Below are 15,380 nucleotides of genomic sequence, written 5' to 3'. Positions count from 1 at the left end.
ATTCTGGACTCTGTGGAGCTAGGTGAGCCGACAAATTCTTCTGATTGTGTAAGCATCACAACTGAAATACTGAGACTTATCAAAATGAGCCCAATGAGGTTAGGACTGAAAAGCTTGCTTTTCCTGGTAATTCTCTCTGTTGTTATCATAGGCATTTTCCATCACACCAAGATGTCTTAATTGATTCGCTCACCAATGTCAAGTTAAATGTGGACAACTGTATTCTAATCTTGGAATGAAAAATGCCAGTGTTTTCTTGGTGATTTCCATGACTCCTCTTTCATGTCAAAATCTTAAGCATTCCATCACGTCTGCCAAAGAAACGTCAAAGAGCTCGTCAGTGTCCTAAATGATTCAATGTGTTGGTGTCACTGGGGCTGTGGCAGTAAACACAGATTTTGGCTGCCTGTTGGGGTCAGTCATGATTTTTTTAAAAGGGCACAAACATGGAGGTCAGGTTGAGCCATCTGCAACTGGGGGTGCTGCTTTTTATTTAAAACTAGACCGAAATGCTAATATAGCATCATCAGTGTCTGAGAAAGTACTTGGATACTAATGTTAATTGGCTTCCTCATCTTAGCAGACTTCCTCGTTGCTAAATCTAATGGAAAACTTTTAAGCTGTTTTCCTTGACCTCTTGGCAGCATGTCAAGTCACTGGTAAATCACTTCTTCAAGTGTTCTTACTTCTCTGCTCCTGTGGTCTCCTCTTCCTCTGCCATTTTACAATTTGTTTTCTTGGGCCCTCTTCTCACTGTGTCCCACAGGTCACGTCACCTGCTCTCATCCAGCCCTCAACCCCTCTCTGAATAGAGTACTCTAGAAACATCCATCCAGCACATTTCTGCCGTTTAAGACTAGTTCCCCGTCACTGGGAGGATGGTCCAACAGGCCCCTGCAGGATTTTCCCCATCTTCCTGTTAGTCGTCTCTCGCTACTCCCCACATTCAGCCGACACTCGAGTCTAAGTGAATCTCAATTCCGAAGGTCAATAGTAAGTTCTCGCTCCCTGCTGCTGACCTTCCACGCTGCTGTCCTCTCTGCTTGTAAGTCATTGCCTCCCCAGTATACTTTCTGGCTTGTTCTCCTGTCTTTCAAATTTCAGCTTCACGTCAGGCACTTCCTTCTGGACGCCTACCTGAGTAACTCCTCTGGCGTGTTTCCCGAGCTCCCAGCACTTATTTCTCCCTTCATAGCAATACATTTAGGTTCTTGTTTACTTAGCTTTAGCCTCCATGGCAAGTTGTGTGAGGACAGTGGCCATGTCTGTCTTGTTCAGAATATCTCCAGAGAGTAAAACTGGGCCTGGTTCAGCAAAGACACTTAGTGAATATCTGACTGACTAGATACCCTGTGCTAGGCTCTGTCTCAAATAAATTATTTGATTTTCACGATCATAATTTATGGTGTGGTTTAGTCAGTGTTTCATAGGAGCACAAAAAATGCCATGTTGAATTATATATTTTTACTAATGGATTGGCAAAAGAAGATACGGCAGGTACTCGAATAACACTGTTTCATTCAATGTTGTTTCATTAAAATGTTGATGAGACGCTGTGGGAACTTTACTCTTGTTTATATCAATTAGCCTGTGGTAAAATCAGGTTCGTTATACGTCATTTTGCTGCAGTTCCAAGAACCTATCAATGATGTTAAATGAGGACTTAATGTATAAGGCACATTGCAAAGTGGGCGATAATCAGTATGGCAAGTGAAATGCTGAAATTCTTTGACTAGATAGGCAAGACTCTAAAAAATAGAAAGGTTCTAATAAATATTTCTTTCCCTCATCTTCAAGAACATTAAAAGACACTAGAAAAATATTGTAACCCCTCCCACACACAAAAAATGAAAGAACAATTTCATTTTAAAGAGTTTTATTACAGGATGTTAATGTTCAGGACACTTCAGAGCACCTTATACTTCTAACAGATTTTTGGTACCTGGTTTTAATGTGTTACTCGAGTATTTTTCACATACTGGCTTGCAGGCAAAAGTACTACTTAGTGATGGTTTAGGAGATGTTAATTTGATTAAACAGTTTATCCTTAATAACCTGAGACATCAATCCATGGATAGCTTCTATGGTAGTTTTACAGCTGAAAAGAAAAAAAACACCACATCACATAATGTCACAAGAACCGAACTGAAAACTGTTTCAAACATGCAAGCCCGCCCCCCACAATTTCCATCCTTGCACCCCCCCCAATGATTTTCAGTTCTATTCACATTCCACAAACCACACCAATTTATAGTTTACTCTTGTGATTTTTAGCCTTCTCCATGTCTTCACTACTTACTAGCACCTTCACAAGGAATGACCATGTAAAATTTGATATAATTTTTAAGTTAATTTTGTTACTTGTCAGCAGCTTTGGGAAAAGTTCTATTTCAAAGGTGACTGAAATTATATATAACTCATATTGATTCCAATAATACATTAGAATCTGTTACTCCTTATTATTTATTACTTAGATTAACTTAAAAAATGATTTTAAAGAATCCTATACTTTTTTCCTGGAAAAAAAAATTCACAAACCTCCTCCAAATAATTAAAAATCAAAATTAGGTTAGGGGGTGAAAGAGTTCGATTTTAGAATTGATAAAAAAATAAAAAGCAAAAAAACGGTAACAACCCAATACTCAGAAGAGATGCAATTCTTGTAAAGTTACGCAAAAAAGAGAAAATTCTCTACTTCTGTCCTGTTACTTTTGTCCTTCCTACTTTACTTATATAACTGGGGGCATTCCCACAATGACATTTTTTGCTTCATAAGAAATTGAGATGTAAACGTAGATAAAATTACAAATCACAGACAGAAGAGCAAAAACTCACATTCAGGGCAATTACCAAAAATAAGACCTAGTGTCAAGGAAACTGTAATTTTTATGCAGGCTGCCAGGTCTACCTGTACCTTTTGAAAACCTGTGGAGAAAGGAATGAGGTAATTCTAACCCAAGAGGGCTTCTGCTCCTAACACGCTTCATCTTCCCTCCTCCCTTCTCTTTCCTCCCCACCAGTCTGTTTTTTTTTAATGGATACTAAGGTTTCAGTTTATACAGATGTCAACATAGTTTTCCCTTGCTCTGTCCCTAATTATCACGTTAAAATTCAATTGTTTGTGAAAGTATGTTATGTACGTAGTCTTCCCAGGCCTGTATGCATCTGAAGAGCCACATAATTATTTCCCAAGTCATCAGAGAACATATCCTGAATTTGTTCCTAACAAATCTTGGTAGTGAAATTTGGGATACTAAAAATTACTGTACAAAGAATAGTTTCAAAAGAATTACAAGAGAGATACAATCATTGCTATGACATTTAGGGATTTAAAACTTTATAAAAACTTGAAATTTGATAAATTTAAGAACTCCTACTTTAATCCCTCAGAAGGCAATTAAGTTAGAATAGATTAGGACATTCTTTTGCCAAAGTTCCCCACCCTCCACCCCCCCAAAGATCCAGTGACTGACGGGTTTTCTTTGTTACAGCTGAACCTAGAAAAAGTGACTGGGAGTATTTTATAACGTTACCCAGCCCTTTAAGCCTTTAGTGTTCTTACCTAATATCTTCTAAATTTTCAAAGTTAAAACATGCATGTGATAACTCTTATGGGTCCCAAGAACTTCGGGTACCATTCTAAGTTATAAGTAAGTCAAACCATAAGGAATTTGAATCCTACTGTTATTTGCAAATCCCAAAACAAAGAGAGGCTCTTACCTGTCTCGCGTAGCTTTGGCAAGTTTGTCTTCTGACTTTCGGTCGTGTGTCTCTAAACCCAACATGAAACTCCCCCGTCCCAGCTGGGCTTCTGACTGTTCTAATTTTTCAGACAAATCAAAGACCTGACCAGTGGTATAGTCTGCGTTCTGTGGGGAAAACGGTACTGTGTCAGTACATGATACAAACCAACCATTCGACAATTTTAAGGTAAACTAATTTCCTTTATGTAGAACATTTCATTTACAAAGAATTCCACTATGAAACCTAAGTGAATAGTCAATGAATTAAGAAGTCAAATTAAACTAGCAAAAACTGACTCCAGAGTTTAAGCAGTGCAAGCGCAGAGTTGTCCCCCTTTTATAATTTCCAGATTAAATTGGAAATTTTTCCTTCTGACTGCTGAAATCTAATGTTTGTTACAAGGAGAGCCTTTGCCAGATCTGGGTCCAGGTTCTGCTTCTGCTGCAGAGCAGTTGGGAGCCCGTGAGAGAGCTCCTCTGTGCCTTTAAGGCTTCTGAAAAACATGGGGAGGGAGGTGGGAATTGCTACCTTACACTCTTGTGAAGATTAAGTAACATATATAAAGCTTGTAGCACTGACCAAGGCACATTGTAAAGGCTTAATAAATTGTTAGCTAAATTTGTTATTTCTTCTTGTTAAACATCCAGAATTAGTACCATGACAATGTTTTAAAAATAACATTATTTTAGCTTTCCTGTTTATAAAATTGTTATTGGAAGAAATTTGGAAAATGTAAGCAATATAAAGAAGAAACACATGCAATTCCTCCACCTAACTATAACCACAGTTATACTGCAGAGTATTAAATATATGCTGGATGCCCATATGCACACCTATATATACCTATATACTGCTGGAATATATCTATATACTGTTTTGTCTGTTTCATACTTTTTAAAAAGAAAAACTTTAGTAGTTACATACATATATACTTTACGATAATATTTAAAAAAAGATTTTTATGGGACATCTTTTTGAAAATGTGTCTAAAATACAAAACAATTATGTCCCTCTCCTCCAGGTCTGAGGCTGGAGACCTAAGCTCCTTTCCCCATCACAGGCCCCACCCTTAAACCCTATTGGGAGAATTAATTGTCTTTGTGAGGTGCTTAACCTATTATCCCTGAGAACACAAAGCAATGATCTTTGTTACTGAGAGGTGTGGCTATTCGCTTTTTTTTTTGCGTTTTTTTGTTGTTGTTGTTGTTGTTGTTTAATGTTTCCTAATAAAAGAGAAGCGTAAAACAAACAAAAAATGTTTTAAAGATGAGTTGTGAAGTACATATTCCGTTTCTTTCCTGTATCTTCAATAGAAGAAAATGAAGATTAAATACACAACTTGGCAACAATTAGTTGTTCCACTGCTCGGTGTGTAAGACAATGTACAACAAACACAGTTCAATCAGCAAACATGAAGAGTTATTTGCCGTCATCAAAGTTACTACAGAGAGCCCTTTAAAATGCTACCAGCTTTCCCAATGATTTTATAAACTTAAGATATATTTTAAAGATGCAATTACATTCACTTTGTCTGGATCTAAATGGTTTAGGACACCAATACATGCCCCCGACCCCCAATTTGGAGAAAACCCTAAGGTTTATAGACCACTTCATATTTGGAAGATTTACTTCAAGCAATGAAAAACAGGATGGCAAAAACAATTATACTATTAAAATGTAATAAAATGATGTCAATTACATTTCAAACACACAGAGAATAAATATAGGGAACTAATTTCTTAAAATCAGAAAATAACTTTTAAAGTCATAGTAAATATGTATTCCCCTGAATACAATGAACCAAATAATAACAAAAAATAATTTATTGAGGCTTTATTATATGCCAGGCATTTTGGTAACTGCTCTATGTGAAGTATTTCACTTAATTCTCAATATACTTAATGATGTAGGTACTATTATCATTGAGCCCAAGAAAAGCTCTCAGTCACACTGAATAACTTTGTGAAGGTCACACACAGCTACAAAAATGGCAGAGTTGTTTTGAATAGAGTTAATTTTATTCCAAATGCTGTGGTTCTAACCATTGCTGCATTGTACTATGTGAAGTGGTCTACTGTTTCTGGCTAAGCTCTAGATAGAATAGATAGAAACTTGTTAAATAAATATCCTTCTAAGTATGTTAGGCTTTAATGATATATTGGAAAATATATTCAGTGATTGTTTTTCTTCCCTCCCTGCCATCTGCTGCACTAAGATAATGATAATCTGATTTCCTTCTGGGGCAGCTCCTTCCCTCTTCTCAGTCCCTGTGCTCCTGAAAGAGTTTCCTGTACCCCAGCCCAGTAGTGAAACACCTGGCCTTGGCCCACCACTCATGGTGTTCATTCCATCGGCCCAGATCAGGTTTATGGATGGGCATGTGACCTACGCAAGCTCAGACACAATGAGGCTTTGCCTGGAAGTGTCTCTGTGTGTGTGTGTGAGTGTGTGTGCGCACGCCCTGATCTTCTCTTCTGAATGTGAAACTTAGGGGCTCGGAGGTCTGAAGCTAATGCTGCCATCTTGCTTTGACATGAAATCTAAAACTGAAGCCAACTGACATGAATTCAAAGCTGAGAAAAGGACCAAGACCTCATAATATTGTTTGAATGCAAGCTTAGCTGAGGCTGAACTGAGCCCTGCTCCTGGATTTTGTAGCTTACATGATTCTCTTGTTTGCTTAAGCCAGTTTGGTTGGGTCTTCTGCCCCTTGTAACCAGAGTCCTACCTGAAATACCTGACACAACACAAATCAGGATTTGTGCTTTTCTCTCTGTAAGTCTCTAAGGCAGGGGCAGATCTCACCCTCATTTTGCTACTATGTTTGCCATTTAGACTTGGTCTCAGTGGTCCACGACACATCTTTGCTTGGCCTACTACCAGAATCTGACCCCAGCCCTGCTGTCTTAGCCAAGTCAGGTACAGTCCCTTCAATAAAAAAGAGTTCGTATATTAAACAACTCATGCAGCTTAGATAAAATTCAAATGCATCCCTTGCAAGTACAGTACTTACAGTAAGCAAACTAGAGGAACTCAGTGTATTCACCCAGTATTTATTCCACAAAAGTTCAAGCAATTTGCGATCCAAAGAGGATTTAAAATATGAGACTTCTAAGGCATAATATCTATGAAAACAAAAGCACAAATTTAGTAAGTAGAAAACATATTCAACTATATCATATAAAAGTTATAGCCAAGTTTTAGTGAATTACATTTTATATCTCCTAATTAGGACCTACGCTTTTTGGAAAAGTAAACTTTAAAGTAGGTCCTTAAAGCACCTAAAAAAATTACCAATGCTTCCAAAGGTACCTAGTTTATAATCAGGGATAGCAAGAAATATTTGGTTAAATGTCTGGAAAATATATATTTTTTAAAGTAGTAAATATTTAAATATCTCACTAGGTTCTGTACATGAATGGACACAAAGAAACACAAGGGACTTCTTTACCTTAAGGTAAAGGAGTTTACCATTTACGTAGATGTGGTATGAATCCCAAAAAGTTAATGACATACGTTGACTAACAATAAGTGATGCTATAACGTAATGCATATATTAAAGCGAATCACCTACCAATTAACTGTTAGGGATAATGAGTACTCTTAGTGTTGATGGAACTGCCTGAGAACCCCCATGAGAAGGCAGGATTTAGAGTAACCCTTACGTGAGCCCACGGTGTGGATATGCTGAGAGCAAGGAGGGCATTAGGCTGAGAGCATCAACTCACAAAAAGAAAGCCATGAAAGGAATAATAAGCCAATCAGTTTACCAGGACAGGTGAGCAAGAGGAGAAGAATTACGTGGGAGAAACCTAGAAAGCTATGTCGGGGTCTTATTGGTAGAGAACATTACATAAAAAGCTGAGAAATGTAAACTTTTATCTTCTGGGTACTTGGGACTCATGGGAGGTATTTGACAGCACAGTGATAAGGCCGCAGAGGTGCCTCAGGAAGCTGGCCATGGCAGGACGTGTTAGCGGAGCGCCTGGAGGCAAGGACGCCACAAAGGGTGCCAGTGCAGCGGGGCAGGTGTGAAAAAGACGGGCTGCGGCTCAGGGCAGTGGTGCAGGACGGACACAGGCGCACACCACCACCTGCTTGCTGACCGAATGCAGGAGTGAATGAATGAAAAAGAGGAAGAACGTAAAGACCTTGGATTAAGTGAAGGCCTTTTCAAGATCAAGATACTGGTGCGTATCTGAAGACGGAAAAGACACAGCCAGTGAAATGTGAGCTCCTCTTCTGTCCTGGGTGCTCTACATACACTCTCATTTAATCTTCCCTCCAACCACACAAGGAAGGAGTTATTATCCCATTGTACAGAGAAACAGATTTAGAGAGTAAAGACCCTGCTCAAAGCCACATAGCTGGTGAGTGGTAAGGGGTGAAGGGCAGAAGCTGGGAGGCTAGATAGAAGGCTAGTGCTTAGGTTCGGGCTCCAGATGCAGGGGTTTAGGGCCAGGTGAGAAGACAGGTTGTAAGATATATTTCAGACGGTAGAAAAACACTCCTCATTGATTTAACATATTTAAAACTTGAGATGTAATTCACATACCATCAGAGTCACTAAAGAAGTACACAGATTCAGTGGTTTTTAATAGGGTTTCTTTAACTTGTGAAGTGAAAACATTTAAGAAGAATTTTTGCTCAGTGGAATTTGGGTACTTTGAAGGTGGCAGACGTGCTCGTGTCAGGCTGGCCCTGAATGCAACTTCTTTCAACTGTTCATTTCATTAACAGGCCAAGTATCTTGTACATTGATAAAATGCTTATGGTTGTGTGAAACGCAAATAACATATTAGATTTAAACAATTATTAATAAAAATCCAAACATTATTCAAAATTTATATATTCTTACTATTATTTTAAAATATTATGAAATATATTTTGTCTGAACCTTTTTTCTCATCTGTAAGGGGCTTGGACTGAATGATCTTTTTATGATGATTTCGGCATCAGATACATTTTGAAATTACTTACTGTTTGCAGTGTACACCAAAGTCTTCTATTTTATTAAGTGGGATAGTCTGGTACTCAGAAGGTCCTTCATCAGGAGGTTTGTAGCCCTAAATAAAAATGAAGAAAATAGAAGGTTTAAAAAAAAAAAAAAGAGTAAAAACGTATGTTTTATATGTAGCTTTCTATTTACAGAAACATTAATTATGGGGAGCTAAATATTCAACATAAGTATTCAATGTTCAATAAGTAAATAAGAAGTTATTTTGCTTATATCCTCCCTCAGCCCCACTTGGTGGCTAAAGACTGGATTTGGCTTATAGATTCATTTTTCTTGTCCTTAGGTGACGTACACTTGTGCTAATATCTATTTTAGATATCACCAAGGGCATATAGAAACTGAATAACAAAGACTGCTTTTCTAGTAAAATTAACAACATGTAGAACAAATGTATTGTCTTTTGCTAAGGACAATTTGACTGCTAATTTGTGAAAAGTATTAAATTGTTTTAGGACAAAACAAGATACTAACCATATCTTTAAAAATAAGTCAAATATTTGGAATTAAAAGAATTACACAGATTTATAATTTTAACAATTATTACCTTTGGGTATGTCCTGAAGGCTCCAAGATTCACTTTCCCTGCAGATATTGTTCTTGTTGGGTCAATCTACAAGAAAGACATATTTAGTATCTGATTCTAAAATCGTTATATACTTCCATTTGTTTAGACATTGTAAACCTAGAAATACACATGTACATATAACACACCACACACACAAACCCAAACACACACTAATTAAAAGAACCAAATTATAGGAAAAAAAATAACCAAACTAAAAAGCCATAAAAGTTCAATAAAGTAGGTAAGTACAGAAATGTCTCCTGATTAATTTAGAGGTTAGATCTTGTTATTATACGATTTAAGAATATTTGAAGATTTACTGGTCTCTTTTTCAAGTTTTTGTCCTTTTAATAGAAGAAAAATTTCTACCTTCCTCACAGTAACGTGGATTGTGTCTAGTACACTGAACATAGCAAGAGGTGCTCCAGCAATTCCTGATTTACTCAGTTAACACTGACTGAATGCCTACTGTGTGCCAGGGACTGAGACACAGGTGCTGTGATCACCCTCACCTCACAGAGTAGGGGAAGAGACACAGAGAGGTTAAGTACCTTGTTCAAAGTCCCAGCTGCTAAGTGGTGGAATTCAGATTCAAACCTAGGTATATGACACCAGAGCCTTGCTCTTACCACACAGTTTGTATTTCTCTGTATACTTGCTCTGGTAAATCTTTAGGAAGAACTTAATTAAAACTGGTTGTAAAAATACTTACCACCACGGCTACGAATGGTTCCTGGAACTGCTGATTGAGCATCTGAGTACTAACATCAATCCCAGAGAGCCAGCAGCCATAGCCAGGGTGGCTATGGTACCAGCCAATTGCATTTTCAAGGCGGCCAACCTGACAAATGAAGAGGGTATGGGAGCTTGAGGTTCCTGTTCAATCTTAGAGACACTTATTGTTTGTCTGTTTACATAGTATTAGGGTAAAATAGTATGCAGAATAGTTCACAGTGTACGCTGCTTTCAAGGTAAAAATTGTTTTGAGTAGATAATTCATGCCCAGAGCACAAAATTAACAAGACACAAGTCCTGTAAAGTTCTTCAGTCCCCTTCCCACTTCTTTCCCCTCAACCATTCAGTTTCTCAGCCCAGATGTCACCACTATACCCAGATGCTTACACACCTATCTTCCAGAGATATTCTTTGCATATGGAGATTGATAAACACACACACAATGGCATTGTACATACAGTGTTCCACACTTCACTTTTTTCAATGAACAAAATATTCTGGGGTTTGTTCCACATTAGTAAATGTACAGAGAGCTGCTTTTCTGTTTTTATTTTTTTAAAGGCTGGCTAGCAGTTCATTGTATGGCTATGCCATAATTTATTTAATCAGTTTTATACTCAGAAAAATTTAGGTTATTTCCAAATTTTCAGTTTTAAACACACATCTGATTAGAATTTAAAAAAAAATTTTGAGATATAATTGACATGTAACATTATAATAGTTCAAGTGTACAACGTAATGATTTGATATATGTTGCAAAATGATCACAGTGGGTGTTAATTAACATCCATCACCACACACAGTTACAAATTTTCTTTTTCTTGTGATAAGAACTTTTAAGATACACTCTCTTGAGTATTTAATTTTTTAAAAAAATCCATGCTAAAATCATATTTTTTATATAGAAATTGTTGCCAATAACTTAAAATATAAAGTTTCACACAAAGAGGATAGTTTCAAGTTTAGAAACTTGAAAGTCACCATGAGACTCTTTAACTTGCACAGACTAAACATGATCGAACACCATTTTTACCTGCTTGGCATTTTCTATATATGCTGCCATATACTCATAGGCAGCAGCCTGAGCATTTACTCGGGTTTCAGTGCCCTCTACAGGCAAAGCAAAACTGTCCATAATGATCATGGTTTCACCGTCCACCTTTCCCAGCATCAAGCCCATCACTTCCAGGTTGCCTCCTGATCTGGCATGCATCACCATTTTCAGTAAAGCCAACGCGGAGATTTTGCAGTACTTAAAGTAATGGTGGCTACAAAACAAAAGCACAGTGTAATGAACTTTCTTATATAAAGTACAATTTCAAAGGAGTTTGTGTGAAGATCATGAATATGCATTGAAGGAATTTACAGTGATGGAAGGAGGAGAGAGTGTGAAATGTGGGAAAGAAAAAAAGATAGTAGAAAAGGACAGAGTTCTTATAGGGGGATAGAACTGATGAACATGTCATAGTGCTGCCAGATAGTTCCCTTTGGGGGAAGGGAAAAGTATGAAATCATTTTTTAACATACTATTCAAGTGAAATGGAGGTATTTACATGACCAGTTCAACAGACTTGTTCTCCATTAATTTTGGAATCACCAGATCTCTGATTCTGACTGGTTGGATGGCTGTGCCCAGCTATTCTCAGGCCTAACTAACCTTCTGGCCTAGTGGTGAAGAATGTGGGTTCTGACATCCATCTGCCTAGGTTTGAATCCTTGCATTGCCTAGTCCTAGCTGTGGCCTTGAGACAACTGCTTCGGTTTCCTCTTCTGCAAATAGGGATATTTCATAGAGGTTTTGTTAGGAGAAAATAAACTAAATGAAATAATGTATGTAAAGTGCTTAACTTAGTGCCTGACACATACTAAAGTTTTTAAGTGTTAGGTGTTATCAGCATTAATCTTTTATAGTACTCTCAAAGAACAGTGTGTTGAGGGTGAGGCTTCTTTTTGTAGTGTCAGCCTCAAAATTAAAAATGTAGCCCTAATTGCTTTAGTTCTACTATGATCACTATTTCAGAGTTTGTCACCTGTGGATGGAACTAAACTACTCTTGAATAAAATTACACTTTCCATCTCAATAATGCAGCCCAAGACAGCTAGGGTGAATATAATTAGAGCCACAATCAGATAGTGACCACAGCTGATAATCTCCAACTATTTAAGAGGCTACATCAACCTAAAATGCATAGCCTGCTACAGGAGTAAGCAGACAACCAGCCATACTAACCAGTCTGTACAGAATGGTCAGTCAGTGTCTCTGAGAAGCCTTTTTAAGATGTTTGACCACAGGTGTCAATCGCAACTGAAAAACATGGAGCCCTGGTTTTGGTGTCAAGACATGAACAAAAATCTTGGCTCCTCCATTTACTGGGGAAAAGAAAAAACAAAACAAAACAAAAAACAAACAAACAAAAAACCCGGTTATTATGCCCCTAACTACATTCATTCTAGAGCCTTTAACATATTTTTATGACATCACCAATGGGCCTTATTTCCATTTTACAGATTAAAAAAATGAACATGGATAAGTAAATTTCCAAGGGCCAATCAACTAATTAGTGACAGTAGTGAGATTTGATCTTACGTCTGTTGCTCAGTTTATTGCCTCAGTGCGATCATGAAATAAGTTACTTAATCGTATTTGCTAACATTATTTGCAAAAATGGAATGAAAATACAGAACTGGGTTGTCATGAGGATTAAACGACAAATGGAATGGAAATTCCTAGGTCAGTACTCACGCATATTAAGCACTCAATAAACATGGCTGGATCTGAATACTGACAGTTAAAGCTTGCCTTCTGAAAAACTGTGAGACAGATGAAGTATGGTTTTTGTTGCTGACCACCACTCTCTATCTCTCTATTCGATTGTGCTCTTCTTACTCTCTCCCTAACAAAATCTGCTCTCAGGAAAGGATAAATGCTGTGGGTGAAGGATACTCAAGTTGTCATCACTGCCATGGACACAGGGATTTTGCTAAGGGGCAAAAAGCCTTAAGCTCTATTGATGCAATTTCTAGTTCATGTAAACAGGCGAAGTAACATTTTGGGAGACTGGGTAGACCCTCGTGCGTTTCTGAAATAATTACCAGCAGTCAGAAAACGATTACAGATCTCTAAAAGGTGGCTCAAAGTTAAGAGATTTCTTGGGCTGGCTCAATTTCTGAAGACAGCTGCAGCCTCCAGTCTGGGATCTGCTGAAGGTGCCAACAAGGTGTATATCGAGATAGGGAGGGTTCAAGGCAGAGTGTGTGGCATATATTACAATACGGATGTTGAAAAGTGACAACACAAATCACCGCTTGCCTTTTCCTCTTCCATCCTTCTGAGGCAAACGTGTTAAAGACACAGAAAGGGGAGACGAAATAAACCCCAGTGGAGGGGCTTAGGCTCTACTTGAGGGTACAGAAAGTAGACCAAAATTTCTGAGGCGCATATTCTTTCTCCTCCCTGTGCATGAAAAAACAAGCTCTCCATCCCCTTCAGCTCCCACTCCCCTGGGTCTCTTACACTCCCGCCACCCCGTCCCTCCCCTGCGCTCGCCAGGGACCTCCTCACTCCTTAGTCCAGGGCTTCGCCGCCAGGATTTCTTGCTGCTGTTTCTTGTCGTATTTATAGATTTCATCGATACTCTGGGCTTCCTGCATGTTGTTGGCCAATTCCCAGGTTTTCTGGGCCATACCACTCCCGGACGCCGCCATCGCCGAGGAACCGGAGAAGTCGTCGCCTCCACAATCAAGACGCAACTTTCCCTTGCTAGGTTTCTGGGTGTGGGCCTCGGACCCTCCCCACCAAAGATGCAAACCCGTACTACCCTGTCGAGGCAGCCATGACACCTAGAACCGGAAGTGAAGTGGGTACAGACCATTCGGGGACGGAGGGGGCCCTTCGAGAAAAGACGTTATAAATAGCAGTTACATAACAGTTCGAGACAGAGGAATCTTCTTGTGGCTTAAATGAGAGCATATGAGCTTGGAAAATTATATGTGTGGATTAGGACAAACTCAGTACTTGGATATGAGAATGGTATAGCCTCCCGCACCGGAAGAAGGGCATGTTATCGTTATGCCAGAAACTGCAGTTGGCCTTCTTTGTTCGTACTGCGCAGGCTCAACCTTCGCCATATTAAAAATGTGTAGCTCCTTCAGCTGGGTTTGGGGGAAAAGCTGGTTTTTTTGGTAGCTGTAGGTACCTTAAATGAAATAGTTTGTTGAAAGACTGAAAAATAAGGATGTCCGCGGAAAAAAACTTCGATATATGTAATTCTGGGTGCTGGTGAGAAAGAAACATGGCATCTTAATGTACTTGCAGACGAATCACTGCATTTGCGCAAAATCCTAAGGGCTGGTGGTGGTTTGGCACGAGAGGGGCGTTCTCTAGCGTCCGAGGAGGCTATCGAAAGTCGTGGACTCTTATAATCATGCCCTTTGGCGTGTTTGTAAAACTTTACGTCAACATGACTTATTAGTGTTATGAAAATGTCTAGTACTCAGCTCTTATAGTTTACATTTTAATCTTCAGCATTGCTCCGTGAAACCACCTCTGTCCCCGAGGCCGAATTAATCTCAACATACTAGTTGTTTTCTTACAACAGTTAATAGGCTGTTTAATTATTTGCTTGTGTTACGTTTTCTTCTTTCCCCTCTTCTCCCCCACAGCGCACTGGATTCTAACTTCTAAAGCACAGAGACCAGGTCTGTGATTCTTGTTTTATCCCTGACACCGAGCGTAGATGTTCAATACTTTTTTTATTGGCGTCGGGGAAAGGGAGATGGGAGAATAGAATAGAGAGCATCATTCTCCAGCTTCATCTTTTTTCAGTCACCCTTAGAATTTTGCATATACGGTCAGCATTGCCCCAAATGCTCCCCCCGCCCCAACTTTTCTGCCCGGGAGCTCCTATTAATCTTTAAAAACACAGCTCAAAGATCTCTGCCATTTAATGTTTCTTCCTCATCTCTGGGGTAATTCCTTCCACGGTATCTCTAAGAGTCTGTGGGTGCTTCTATAACTTACATTACATTGTAATATATTGTTTACTTCAAAGTTTTTCTTTTCACTGTAAGTTTCAGAGTGCAGGACACCCCACTCCCAATACGGTGTGTAGCATACAGTTAAAATAAAAACATTAGAATTTTAGAATCCACATCCCTGCAAGCGGTTTTGATAAATTGATTTCGAGTTGAAGAAAATTTATCTTTAAAACTCTCTTACGAAGGAATTTAAGATAAAGGACTCCTAGTAGTTCTACTTTCCACGGAGATTTCTTTTCTAGTGGTAGCACAGGGCCATCTAGTATTGGGGTGAACTGAATA

At 38.6% G+C, this 15,380-nt stretch overlaps 1 protein-coding gene and 1 long non-coding RNA gene across 4 annotated transcripts in view; one reads left to right on the top strand and one right to left on the bottom strand.

The window, feature by feature from the left end:
• Positions 1–7,868, top strand: part of LOC141568513 (uncharacterized) — a 60,469-nt gene extending 52,601 nt beyond the window's left edge. Inside the window, exon 5 of one of the 2 annotated variants that reach the window (XR_012491667.1) lies at positions 7,665–7,868. This is a non-coding gene — a long non-coding RNA (uncharacterized LOC141568513). Of the gene's footprint in view, positions 1–151; positions 1,790–7,664 lie in introns of those variants that run through there. The other variant, XR_012491665.1, reaches the window with a different exon arrangement.
• COPS5 (COP9 signalosome subunit 5) lies at positions 1,860–13,907 on the bottom strand. Of its 2 annotated transcripts, none has more exons than XM_019726434.2 (8): positions 13,624–13,907; positions 11,095–11,329; positions 10,039–10,167; positions 9,306–9,371; positions 8,725–8,810; positions 6,758–6,869; positions 3,721–3,869; positions 1,860–2,098 (listed from the first exon to the last, which is right to left on the bottom strand). In XM_019726434.2, exons 1-8 carry the CDS (start codon positions 13,764–13,766, stop codon positions 2,014–2,016), a joined length of 1,005 nt encoding a protein of 334 aa, XP_019581993.1. In that variant the 5' UTR covers positions 13,767–13,907; the 3' UTR covers positions 1,860–2,013. The 2 variants fall into 2 exon arrangements, with proteins under 2 accessions (XP_019581993.1, XP_019582001.1); XM_019726442.2 differs by having other exon boundaries at positions 13,616–13,755.
• Positions 13,908–15,380: the final 1,473 nt, after the last annotated feature.

The sequence above is a fragment of the Rhinolophus sinicus genome, linkage group LG14, assembly GCF_036562045.2.
Source record: "Rhinolophus sinicus isolate RSC01 linkage group LG14, ASM3656204v1, whole genome shotgun sequence".
NCBI lineage: Eukaryota > Metazoa > Chordata > Mammalia > Chiroptera > Rhinolophidae > Rhinolophus > Rhinolophus sinicus.
Note: the sequence above shows the minus strand (reverse complement) of the source record. Positions and strands in the feature narration are given on the sequence as shown.